Below are 13826 nucleotides of genomic sequence, written 5' to 3' on the forward strand. Positions count from 1 at the left end.
AGACTGAAATGGAGATCCGGAATCTATATCAGCTTCTGTGAGAGAGAATATTGTGGGTAATTAGGAGATAGTGTGCCATGGAAGATAAGACAGAAGATGTACAAAGAAAAGCAGGGAGGGGGCAGAGAGAGAGAGAGAGAGAGAGAGAGAGAGAGAGAGAGAGAGAGAGAGAGAGAGAGAGAGAGAGAGAGAGAGAGAGACAGAGAGAGAGAGACAGAGAGAGACAGAGAGAGACAGAGAGAGAGAGAGAGACAGAGAGAGAGAGAGACAGAGACAGAGAGAGAGACAGAGAGAGAGAGAGACAGAGACAGAGACAGAGACAGAGAGAGAGAGAGAGAGAAAGAGAGAGAGAGAGAGAGAGAGAGAGAGAGAGAGAGAGAGAGAGAGAGAGACAGAGACAGAGACAGAGACAGAGACAGAGAGAGACAGAGAGAGGTCTTGGTTACTCTCAAGTTCTCACAGGGACTATTTTTTCCCCCAGTAGAATTTCATAAAAGCCTCTCTATATCTTTCTTTGAAATCCCTTTTATCATGACACAATTGCAGTATACTTTTGTTCTTTGCAAAGGGATGTTGACTTCTGATACAGAAAAAGGCAACAGAACATAGGATACATTCTACTGGTGCTGGAAAAAGAATGTGAGTAAGGGAACAAGACAGGTTGCAGAATGAGGAAAGGGCAGCAGAGATGAGAGAGCAGCAGAAATAAGGAGACAAGGGGAAGCCCTCTGGAGTTGGCCTGGGGAAGCTGAGTGACTAGAGGAAGATGGCTGCCTTCCAGATACCCATTGACTCCCTGCCCAGCCCAGTTGCATTTTCTATTCCTCAGAGCCAATCAGCTGCTCATCACTGCTGCACAGGGAGATCATCAAAGGGATTTAATAATGGTTGGCAAATGTCAAATTACATTGAATTGAAACCAAATTCCAGACATTTAGAGCTGCATAGTCATTAACAATCAATTAGCAAACTCACTTTTCAGTCAAAGTGTTTTTCTACCCTCTCCTTTCTATTACAAGGAAACACAGGCTTCGCCTCTTGCCCTCCCCCTCCCACCTCCCAGCAGAGCAAGGCAGAGCATCGCTCCAGCTTCGTCCATGGAGGAACCATCGAGTCCCTGTTCTCATGGCGGTTTCCTTTCCCTGTTTGCTCCCCCAGCAACACCTTCAGGGGTTGAAGGAAATACTAGACAGCATTTGGACATTTTGTCTTGCAAATGTGGGCTAAAGAGAGAGAAAAAATCAGTTTGTGTTTCTCCTTCTTGGGACTACAGAGCAATGAAAGGTAACTGTCCTCAACCTTTCCTGTAGCTGGAGAGTAGGGAATCGTCTGAATTGAGGAGTGATGAGTACAAACCATACAGGAGAGCCATCTGTGAACTCATGTCACCTCTAATGGCTCGTGATTAGGATCACATTCCAGCAGCAGACCCAGTAAACATTTGCCACAAAACAAGATGTTGCCCTATTGATTGCTGCGTATCTGCTTCATCCTTCCTTTTTCCAAATGAGCTCAGATTTATGGTGATTCCTTTCCTGTTCCCGGAGTCAACTACATCATCTCTGGGGTCCTGTGGGTCAGAGGAAGAAGATAAGGGAATGTGTATCGGAATGTTTTCAGGAAGAGCTCTCATAATCATTTTGAACATTCCTCTTCACTCGATGTTATTTTTAGAATAACTTTCTCAGAATACATGTTCTTCAACAGTGACATGTATTCTTTCCTGACGAGTAATGGATGAAATCTGGGCTTCAACCAAAATGCTTTGTTGATGGACACATGTGGGTAATCAACGCTCTCAGTCCCAGGACACTCCTGCTGGGCATAAATGGCATACTGTGGCAATTAGAAGAGTGACGAGGCTTAAAACGAATAAACAGGTCTTGACATAGAGAGGGTATGATTGGCTGATATGAGGTCAGGCTGTGAAGTTTATTTCCCCCTAAAGCAAAAGTCTTTTGGTCTTGGTTACAGAGTGACTTCTGTCCCCAGGTTAGGGTTCGGCTAGAGACCATCTCAGTAAAAGGTGTGAGCCACAGCCAAGTTCAAATAAGAGGAAGGAATAAAAATTAACAAAAGAGGTCACCTTAGAGGTCTGTGTTCAGAAAAGCCCCATGGAAGACCCATTGCAACCCACCCTCCAAAGCAAGGGCCTGTGACTTTATCTCTACATGTCTCTTACTTATCCCCATGCCAATCTGTGCTGAGAAGTGGTGGGTGGTACAGAGAAGGAAGATAAGAGGAAGAAAGAGCCCCTGGGGAAGAGGCCAGGAAGGCTACTGAGGCTATCCTGTAGAGGGAAGCCCAGTTCATTTACGAAAAACCAGTTCCTCATGGTGGCTTTTTAGAAATGAGGAAATAGAGAGGAGGGAGAAAAGAAAGTAAGAAGAGAATAAACAGGAAATAGAAGAAACATACACATATATAACACAACAACCCAAACCCGAACCAAAACAAAACAAAAACCACTGCAAGACTGGGAAGAGAAGGATGTTGAAAGTTCCCAGAACCAAAGACAAGATTTAAATGTTGGCTATTCTTTAATATTGTCATCAGGGACTATGTAATTTAGAGTCAAATGAGATATTTCTGAGAAAAAGATGAAAAAGGATTTTAAGTTTCATTAAAAAAAATTCATTTGAAATTCTGAGTGCCAAATCTTTTGGCTTACACTTCCTTCTATGATTCGCCAGAGCTTATAAATAATATCCAGCCTTTTTACTCTTTGTAGCTGGGGGTATTTTAAACCAGAATTTCTATAATCCTAGCTCATACCCTTCTCAGAGCAATCTGCAGACTTAATCCCAAGAAGAGAGTATATGAGGTACAAAAAAGATATCACTGCTTTGGCTCTGACATGGACTCCATAAATGATGATCCTTTAAATATATCCCTAGCTACTCAAATACCTCCCCATCTTGAAAAGGGGATTGTTGACTTTCCATCCACAACAAAATAAGATGCGGGCAGTTGTTGGTTCAAAGCACAGAATGAAGCCCAGCAATTAGTCATATATAATTGCCATTTGATCTAACTAGAGGTAACCCATTCATGAGTAGCAGTTTCCTGTGATAAGCTCTGTAGATGCAGGTTCCTAGATTCATCATTGTGATCATGTAGGAGATTTCACAGGCTTCAGCCCCTTTATCAAATCACTTGATCGTTCTATGGCCACAGTGATGGGCATAGAATTACTCACTTCCATGTTTACTTCCTCAAGGCTTCCCTCTGGCTTCTGTATATTTTTCCTTTCCCATCATCTCTGGAGCTCATTCTCTTTGCACTTGGAGATCTTTAGAAAATATGAAATAAGCCATTTACATGAAGGGACATAGAATAATTAAGGCTTAACTAATTACCTCTTCTTGGCCAACTGTAGTTCAAAACTAGGAAAGACTTTTAAGTAAATTATACATCTCTTATAGATGATCAAGTATGTAGAAGTTGCTAGAAAAAATACTTGGAAGACAAGTTGTGTGAATAGGAAGGTGTGTTGGCCTAAAGTTCCCAGAAACCATGCCATGAAAATGAACACATTTTGAAACTGGGCATCATAGTATAGCATGTAGTAACTTTCTGGCACTCAGTGATGATTTTGGGGTGTGAATAAAGGAGATGACATCCCTGCTGCAGTCAAAACCTGGTGGTTAGAAAAATGTCAGGACGTAGGCAGAGAACACGCATTCAGTTTCACTCACCAGCCACAGAGCCTACAGATCTCTATGTCCTGAAGTAACATCCCAGTCATCAAATCAGTCTTTATTAAATTTTCACATGCACTTACTTTTAGATTCAATTGGAAATGTGCTCCAAGGAGCTTCATATGGACTAAATAATTAGCTAAAGAGAAATGGTATGGCATAGATTTTTAGAGAATGGCACAGAATCCTGTCTCTTGGGTACCACCAGTAGTAATAGAGTATCTTAATGTAATATGAGGATGAGTAGTTTATCGAGTTATTCATTTTCATTGATATTTAAAGGGGGAATAGTTGATCAAGTCTGTAGTTTGGGGAATAATTTTGCTTTAGGCCAAAGCTAAAATCTGTATTGAGGATTTTAAAAGTGTATCAGTTTGAAGTGAAAATGTTAAGAAAATAATTAGTAGTACAAAGATATCCTAAGACTCTTGGAGGTCACATTCAAATGGTTCGCATTTAATGAACACTGCCTGCCAGCCAAGACCAGTAGAGCATTTGCTGCATATCAATACCCGGGGGCTGACCCTTGCCCTGGAAAGCACATGCTGTATGACCTTGGGCTAGATGGAATTCTCTGACTTTCGATGACACAAATAGCAAGTGACATTGGATAACAACTCTGTGATCCTTTTCAATTTAGCATGTGACAATTCTATGTATTTTATAAGTTACTTTCTGTGATGAGTCGGGAGAGAACAAAGAGATGAAGTCAGTATTGCCTGCTGTGATGTGAGGTTGGAGACATACTTAAGGATCAGGTTGACTCATACTCTTCTTAAAGGGACAGGGTAAAACACAGTTAAGTGGGCCTTCAAGACAGAGAATCTGCAAGGTAGATCTGCTGCTTGCCATTAGGGTCAAGTCATGGACCCTCTCTGAACCCCAGTTTCTCTGTTCTTTAAAATTATTTTCATGGAAATATGATATATAGATTCTGTATAACATGATGTTTTGAAGTATTTCTAAATGGGGAAATGGCACAATTATTAATTAACATACCATTTTTTGTGGCAGGACCACAAAAATTTTCAAGAATTATAATATACTGTTATTAACTATGGCCAACGTATTGTATAATGGGTTTCTTGAACTGATTACTCCTTTCGAACTGAAATTTGTATCTTTTGGCCAATATCACCCCAAACCATTCCCACTCAGGCCCAGCCATTCATCTTTCTGCTCTCTGCTTCTAGGAGTTCAACATTTAAATGACTTCTCTATATAAATGACACTGTGGAGTGTTTGTCTTTCTGTGCCCCTAGTTTCTCTGTTTAAGAGGGTAAATGGTCATAGGCATGAATAATACATATCCAATGTATGCAGTCTTGATGGACAGCTCAGTGGCAGTGCATATGAAATGAAAAAAAATTCTGTGTAAACATAAATCTTGAAATCTCATCTCCACTAGTTTTCTTTGTCATCATTATTTCATTGTTTTAAAGTATACTGTGTAGATATAGCTATGTTATGATAAAGTGGAATTTTAAAAAGTAATAGGTTACATTCAAGACAGTCTGTATTGAGAGATTAAAAAAACAAGTAGAAAGTGTCAATTGGTCCCTCATAGATGTGACTAGAACATTACCACATCAATTGGTAACTTCAAAATCTTGTTTTACTTAAAAGTTTTGGTTTATAAGCAGAAAATGGCTAGAAATACTAAATTATGTACCAGCTCAACTGAATGCTGCCTTTTCTGAGGCTCCTTTCCAACAGCCCAGCATTCCAACCAGACACAAAACCTCAGATGATCTCTGTCAGAGGGGTCACATGCTTTGTGCCCTGCGACATTCCAGGTACACTTTCAGGCTACTGTCTGTTGAATTCCAACTGCAATTAATTTTTTTTCACTTTAGAATTTCCCTGTTTTGCTTATCTGACATGGAGATTAATACTGTTAAGTGACTCATAAAGCAAAACAACTTCAAAATAGGGTGAACTCCTCAAAGAAAGCAGAAGTTCCCAAGAAAAACTGGAATGATCTCTGAATTGATATCATATTGCAGAAGAAGGAGGAGGAGGAGGAGAAGGAGGAGGAAGAGGGGCACGGGGAGAAGCTTCACTTGTACCCTATTTGCTTATGTAAATCATCCAAAGTCCTTTATGCCACATAGATTGTATTTACCACCCTTTCCTTTTGGTATTTCATCACAATTCTGATATCTTTTCGTCAGTCAGAGAAGCAGAATAACAAGCCTCGTTCTAGATAGTATTACAGAGTTATCCTATTGCTCCTTGCTATGTAAATGATTTTGGCTCTAGGAGAGACTCCCTTGGTACTAAGAGTCAGCAGACTCTGCCTGACATGCTGTTTGTCCTCACTAGATTATATGGATTCTTGTGGTCAGCTTCAGCTGCTGCGTGTCCAGCTCACTTGCTGCTCATTTACAGTTTTCAAAAGCGTTTTCCTGGGCCCTTGCAGCATCTACTGTTTACCACACTGAGAACAGCTTCCCCCACAAGCCCTTTCCACACCTACTCCCACCCCACTCCCAGTTCAGGAAGCCATATCAGGGCTCTATAGCAAGGACACTCCCTGCACCCACCTTTTCTAAGGTGAACAACTTTTGAAAAGTCCTTGGTTGGATTCTGGTCATCAGGGTTAGAGGGTTTTCACCATCAGATCCATTTTGATAAGTCCAAAGAGAACTTGCGTACTATCATGTCCCTGGGGGGAAGGGCCCAGCAAGGGAGGCTGGGATCACGCCATTGGTGGGTTCTCCACCTTCCTCTCTGCTTTGATGCTCCTTCCTGGAAGCCATGTGTGGAGGAGGAGATTTTAATAGTAAAGAGTCTTTTCAGTTCTGACAATTTCCCTTTGCCTTTTCCTTTGTTTCACAGGCTACATGTATTTGCCGCTAGCTCTTTGTGCTCTGTGGAGCCATCTGAGTTTCTCTGCCCCTGGTTACTCATCTCCTCTCTACGCTGTTATCTGTGATCTCCTGTAAATGTTCCCCCACCAAGCTAATATTTCTCTCTACCCTTTCCCCTTTTCCTTCCTTCACAAACTACCGCACATCTTTTCCATCATTTTACACTGTCTATTTGACTTTGACCATCCTAAAGCACACTACCCCTTCTCTCACCAAATAAACTGCTTTCAATAAGCCTCTCCCAACCCCCTAAACAAATAACACCCCACAATCTACCTCATTCTCAAATATTGCTTTTCATAACCTTCAACCATTTGCTCCCTTTCTTTTCTCACAGAGATAAATTGACTTCAGTGTGTTATATGAGACTGAGCTATCTCACTGAAACCAAGTGCAAGTACACACACACACACACACACACACACACACACACACACCAGCCTCCCAAAGAAAAATGACCTAATATCATTTGTTTTTCCTTTTTCCAAGAAAGAAAACTTGTAAAGCATATAAAGACCCATTTTTTTTCTCTTGGACAATTTCCTTTCCCCCATGAAATAAGCTAAGGAGAAATACAGTAAGGCTTTCCAAGGCCAAACACATTCTACTGTTTATTACACATATTACATTCTTAAATAAAAATGCGTCACATAACATTTTTTGCATAGATATCTTACAATATACCAATTTAAAAAAGAATTATGAAACAGACCAGTAACAAAAATAAATTTTATCTTCATTAATAATTTTGTAACATTAACATACCACCATCATATAATACAAATAATAGTTTTAAATCTTAAGACTTTTGTACAGCAAAAAAACTTGACAAAGTAATATATTTATATTTATATATATATAAAAAGCTTAAAAAAAATAAAATGTCAAAAAAAGGCATAACCGAGGGCTATAAGACTGGGTACTTCTGTGATATATTATAAATACCAGAGAAGGCCTGAGAGAATGTGACCGGGGAGGCAGGGGGAAGGGAGGGGGCTGAAAGAAGGTCTTTCCAAACACACTTGTTAGACACATCTGGCAAAAAAATAAAAAAGGAAAATGTATAGTGCAAAAATAAAATTCTTCAAGCAACTATTAAGAGGATAGTAGAAAAAAGAAAATTTATGGTGATCAGGAAATCATGTGATGAGAGGAGGAATGCGGGAGGGCACGTGGAAGGGGGAGGAGGTCAGTGAGAAGTGGGAAGGGGAGGCTTCAAAAACATCAAACATTTATTTTTGCCTCTGTGTTAGCAAGGAGATCTTGGCCATATAGGTGTATTTTTTTCTCCTCCCTGGAATGAAGCAGAAGTGAAAATTAAGGAAATAAAACTAAGCCTGGGACTGGATAGGAAATGCATGCTGGGGAGCTAAAATATAAAGGTTGAAAACCAGCCAATGAGCCCCAAAGCCCTTCAGACAGAACCAGGATTTGCAGAAATTATCCTGCCTCCAGTTGAAAGGCCTAGGATTAAAATGTCCCCTTTCCCCACCCATAGCCCCTCCCCTCAATGTGGAAGTAACTCCCAGTGTGTGGTTTTGATATACTGGCAATTGAAAGCATCCATCCCCCGCAAAAGATATTAGGCACTGGTGGCTACTCCTCTTAAATATCAGTAGCCTGTTTTCCTTCTGCGAAGGTACCCTAGGTATGTATGCACATGTCTAGTTTGCGCATACACACCACCCTCATTATTCTGATGTGGGTCCTTTTTATGGCAGTAGACAGAAGCTGGAGTCAAAACAATTTACGATTCCAAAGCTCACAGTTGAAAAAAAATTATATAAATAGTCCCCAACCAAGAACGTTATCAACCTTCCCTCGTGACCATGGAGAGGGAGCCCTGTTTGAGAAGTAAGTGTATCTTGTTTGGGATATTTGTGAAGTGATGGCCTAGGAGTTCTCTCTCGTTTTTTTGAATACCTGTTTCCCGAGGACTCAGACACAAAATCGAGAACACCTGAAGAATACAGTACTATATTGGAAAGATGCACGTAAGAAAGTTCATTGCAGTGTTTTCCCTTTCTGGGACCTATTAGAGAAACCAAGTGAGGAGACTGAAGAGTGTTAGAAGGAAGAGAAAACCCTGAAGCCTCAGGCATTGGTCATGAGATATCACATTATTTACACGCAGTCTGCTTCCTCTGACACAATTCCGTTGTCCTATCTCAACTCTGTCCAAAGAGGAAAAATAGGCCATCAAAAAGGCATTCAGACCAGGCCTCCAGTTCTAAACTGAGATATCACCATGTTTACCGAAGTTGAATCCAAACATCCCCCCCTCCTCCCGCCTTGACTCCTGCCACTTCCGAAACAGAAAAAAGAATAAGCAAAAAAGGGAAAGCTTCCACAAATAATTTTCAAACAGATTCTACTTAACGAATTTTGGCTTTTTCAATGGTCTGGGTGAAAAACTGCATCCTCAAAATGCAGGCCCTTATAAGATTTTTGTTGTGTTGTTAAGGAAGAAATGAAGACTCAGACTATTGTAGTTCAGTGGGTTGCATCTCTGACTTTCCCTACTTCCTTCCTTCTAAAATCAATTCATGCAAAAGAGAAGACAAAAGCACCTCCTACTCTTATTTTAAATGTTACAAAAGTGACTTCCAAAGAGGAAATGATTTGGAACTATTAAAAACAATCACTAGATTTTGTTCTTACGATTTCTTTCATTCTTTTGACGTTCTCATCAAATGCAGGAGTGGAGGTCACAGGCAGAAGGTTCTGAACACACTGGATGAACTACCTGAAAACCCCAGATATTTTTCCCTTTGATGCAAACAGACATGGATAATCCGGAAGCTTATCCCAAACTCAAGTTCCTAAAAAAATTTTTTTAGAAAAATCTTCTCTGGCTTTATGGAAGATTTTTTTAAAAAATAAACTAGGAATCCATTCTGCTCATCGTGCATGAGGTTGACTGTCTTTTTACCCTGTTATAATTAGGCAATCAAAGATGTAAAAGGGCACAAGAGGTGCAGGGAAGGAAGAGATGACACTGAAAGGGGCATCTGATGGGCTTCTGGAGGGAACTTGCAGAGAGAAGGAAATGTTCAGCGTGAAAGTCATTGGGGAGGTCATTGGGGAGAGGGCTCCGATTTTTTTTTTTTTTTTTTTTTTTTTTTTTTTTTTTTTACAAAACGCAGCTTTGCCATGTCTCTTTTTCTGGACATAATACTCATCACCACCAGGCATTAAGCTTGACCAGTGAACCAAAAGTGGGGCAGGAGGCCAGTAGCTAGGAGCAGCATTGCAATTTCAGGCTTCCACATCTCTGACTTACAGCCATGTGGTAAGAGAAAGAAGCATACCTTGAAATAAAGAAAATTGTCAGTGGCTTAGAAACACTTCTTCTATACCTCCAACTCTGAGCCCTGGGAAAAGTATGCTGGAGAGGACAACCACAAGAAACACCATGCCATGTTTTTCCTGTCAAATTTGGGATCCCCTGGAATGTTAGGAGGTAATGGTTTAAATGAGAAAGGAATATATTGTGTTTCCAGTGTCCACTACAGCACTGCTTGAATAACCAGTCCTCTTGGGAACAAAATGCACATCGGGGTCATTTTGTGGAAAATTTGTTCATTTCATAGACTCTTCTAGGTCACCTCTGCCACTTCAGAGATGATGATGAATTTATCCCAAACCCATTTCCAAAATAATCGGGATTGCCCCTGCCCCATGGTTAAGACTGGTTACCTTTCACAGGTGCCAACCTGGGCTAGAGAAGAACAGTTTCAAAGCCATACACTTAGCACCCACCGAATTCTCAGGCCAATTCTCACAGTCAACAAATGACTCTGAAGCAAGCACCATCGTGGTATCTGCTCTGAGATACATGCACCCTGCTCTGAGAAACGTCAGGAGCAGATTACAAAGGACCTCACTGATACAAAAGAGAGAGAAATTACCAAACATTTCAGACACTGATGAGGACCATAGGGCCTTTGTTCTGCCACATTCAAATGAGACCACAGATGACAAATGGGAGCAAACAGCAATGATTACTTTTTCATTGTGTTTTTTTTGTTTTTTTGTTTTTTTCTTTTTTTTAAATCTTTTTTACCTTTTGTTGTTGGTTTTTTTTAAACTTTCTTTATAATAGAGCCTTGCATTGGTCAGTTCAAAAATTAAGTATTATAAACCCTTAAGAATAGCATTTTTGAAAGCAGCTCCAGCCAGGAGAGAACATTTATAAATCGTGGCAGTGATGGCTTCATGCCATCACTGGTGTGTGCGTGCATTCATGCTGGAGGCTGCTACCAAAAGGAAAAAAGAAAGGATCAACAAAATCTGGGGTGTCTAAAGTTTCATCTAGTGCACTGACTGGAGGTGCTACAGTTTAATACAGCTGAGGTTCAAGGTTCCTCACACATCCTTCATCCACAAAGGATGCACCACACATTCAAATTCAAATATAACCCCATGTACGCCATGATGGAACGGCTATAGGATGCACTCAAATGCAATAGAGAACAGGATTGTCAGCAAGCAGTGCTCCAGAAATTATTTCTAAGTCATGACTAGTTTTAAATCTTTGGAATAAAACTGATTTTTCCCTTAATACCCTCCAACTAACTAACTATATATGTGTATATGTATATACATATACATATATATATGTATTTGCCTCTGGCAAATGGACAGATTGTGTGTGTGTATGTGTGTGTGTGTGTATTTAGGGTGTTTATTTTTTTATTTTTGTTTTTTCATCATTTTTTCTTTTCTTTTTTTTTAAATTTTTGGTCTGAATTGAAAAGAGGAAAAGGAAAAACTTATAAGGGCCAGACCTCAAAATGCCCCAAGTGTTCAACTGGCAGCTAGGAGTTTGTGATCAGAAGGTTCCTTTACCCTCGGACAAGTAGTTTCAATGTTTCAGCAAAAACAAAGGATGTAGAAAGCTGAGAACCCAATGCCAAGGATCTTGAAGGTTGCTGTCATATAAGTGTTTGTGTTTCTTATATTATGATTTCCTTTTAAAGACTTCAGTTTTGCATCCCAAATATAGATGGGGTGGCATTTTAACAGTCAATGAGTCAAACAGTCAAAGGAGGTCAGGAGGGTCACCAGCTGGTATGAAGGATCAGCAACCATGTGTGGACCAAATGCCATTTTTATTTAGTTATTTTTAGACGTGTCTTGAAGGGATGGTCCCAGAATATACAAAATATACAATCTGTCCTAATAACCACCCCACTTGCTTGCATAGGCCATTTAATGGTCCTAAAGGCAGTCTTTGGAGTTTGAGGCCAGTGCCAGCTAGCTAAGAATGTGGGTAGAGCGAGACCAATATTGGATATGTGGGGGGGAGGGGTGGCGAGTGAGGCAGATAACCCCCTTGGAGACAGTTTGTGGAGTAAATGTGAGGCCTCTTGATCCCTGGTGCTCTACATCACAAGTCACGGTGGGGCCTAGCCAACACACCCTAGAAACATCACACGAGCCACACTTCCACCCTTTCCTTCATGGTCAACCCTTCATTCCCACAATGGCGTTTCTTTGAACTGTGTATTTGAACGAGTGGGTAACATGAACTCGGTGGACATGAGAGAGGATAGGATGATGTTTTGTGAAGCCACTGGACTTGGGAAGCATCCTCAGTTTTCCCCACTCCTGGAAAGAGTGATAATTTTTGGCTTTTTTGGGGTCAGGTCATAACCCAGAGTTAGATTAGATACACAGGTGGCCTTGGAGACTAGCGACATCTACGGTGTGACTAGGGTACAATGACACACAGCGCCGTGGCTAATCGCTATGTGCTGAGGTCATCGGGCCTCAAGGAGGGTGAGAGAACTGTGATGTCCCATCTGATTGGCTGCTTCGAGAGCTGGACATCCAGGTGCTGAGAGAGTCCTGGAGAGGTTTAGTCCATGGAGAAAAGGTAAAACATTTAAGCTTCCAAATAAGCTTTTCAAGTTTTCATTAGCAAAGAATCCCCCCTCCCCACACACACACAAAAAAAGAGATTTAAAAAAGAAAAAATCTAGCACTGGCAATAAGGTGAGGCTCAAGGGATATAGTGTGATTTAGCATCAAAGACTTTTATTCTCTTGGCCACTTTTGCAGTCATGCTAGAAGTTTCCAGAATCCCTAGTGCATATGGTGTGCAAGAGTCAAAAAAAGTAAGAAAAGAAAACTCCTCCCTTGAGAGTGAAGTCTAGAGAAATGCAGGCCAGAAAGGTGTTTAGGTGTGATTCCAGAGTCTGCCGCCTCTAAGGCCATAAGGCCATTGGTACCGACTTGAAAGATCTCATTGGTTCCAAGAAGAAACCAAACCAAGCAACAGTTCTGTGAGAAAGTCTGACGCACAGAATAGTAGGACTTTTCACACACAAAGGACAAATAAACCAAGAGTTAATTTTGGCTACCAAACTGCAATTTGGTTTTCTAGGTCATTTTTCCCCCAACTATTTGAAAAGAAACATTAGTGCTACACATATGCAATTGTAAGATGTTGGATTCTCCTATTAAGTTGCACCGAGAAGCAAAATAAGCCCCTCAGATTGCCGTCCACCTGTGGAGACGTCACATCCATTTGCTTTGATTTCCATTGGCAACAGCAGGAAGTAATTCCAAGAGAGCTGAAGTAAGCAGCCAGTCTGCCTTGCTGAGTTCACCAAGCTTCCTTCCTCTTCGTCTTCTACCATCTGGCTAGGGCAAGGCATAAGGAATAGATGTATATAGTTTAAATAGAGTTGAGTGCACGACAGTGGGTGCGTGTGTGCGTCTGTGTGTGACAGGGTGTGTGGATGTGTGTGGATGTGTGTGTGCGCGCATGTGTGTACACAGAGGTTTTAAGTGAGAACTTTCTTCTGCGAGGCAGTGGATCCCCCGCCTGAAGTCCAGCCCTCTGCCTCATGACATTTCCTTCAGATGTTGGCCGACGCCATGACCACTGTGGCCTTTAGGTTTTTGTTTTTGTTTTTAGATATGTCGTTTCATATGGAGGGCAAGATGGTCAGACCTGGAGAAACACCTAGAACATAGAAACAACAACAACAGGATATCAGAGTGGTCCGAGGAAAGAACACTAGGTTCCATCAACCTTATGGAGAAACAAATGATCAGCCTTAAGAGGAACAGTCTGTGAACTGAGAAATGAGGGTGTGAGCTACAGAAGCCAGCTTAGAGGTCAGACTGCTTGAGTTCAAACCCCAGCACTTTCCAAAGTTGTGTGGCTCAATCCCTACATGGTACCTCAATTCCTGACCATTCAGACAGAGATCACTGTAGCACTATGCATAGCTTGGCT

General features: G+C 41.0%; 1 protein-coding gene across 1 annotated transcript in view; it reads right to left on the reverse strand.

Annotated features, from left to right (window-relative positions):
• Positions 1 to 7147: 7147 nt before the first annotated feature.
• The window catches only part of Klf7 (KLF transcription factor 7), a 94848-nt gene continuing 88169 nt past the window's right edge, over positions 7148 to 13826 (reverse strand). The window contains exon 5 of the mRNA XM_090354689.1: positions 7148 to 13550. Coding sequence (XP_090210815.1) covers positions 13499 to 13550 — 52 coding nt within the window. The 3' untranslated portion in view covers positions 7148 to 13498. The remainder of the gene's footprint in view (positions 13551 to 13826) is intronic.

Source organism: Megascapheus bottae, chromosome 21, assembly GCF_031878675.1.
Source record: "Megascapheus bottae isolate mThoBot1 chromosome 21, mThoBot2.hap1, whole genome shotgun sequence".
Lineage (NCBI taxonomy): Eukaryota > Metazoa > Chordata > Mammalia > Rodentia > Geomyidae > Megascapheus > Megascapheus bottae.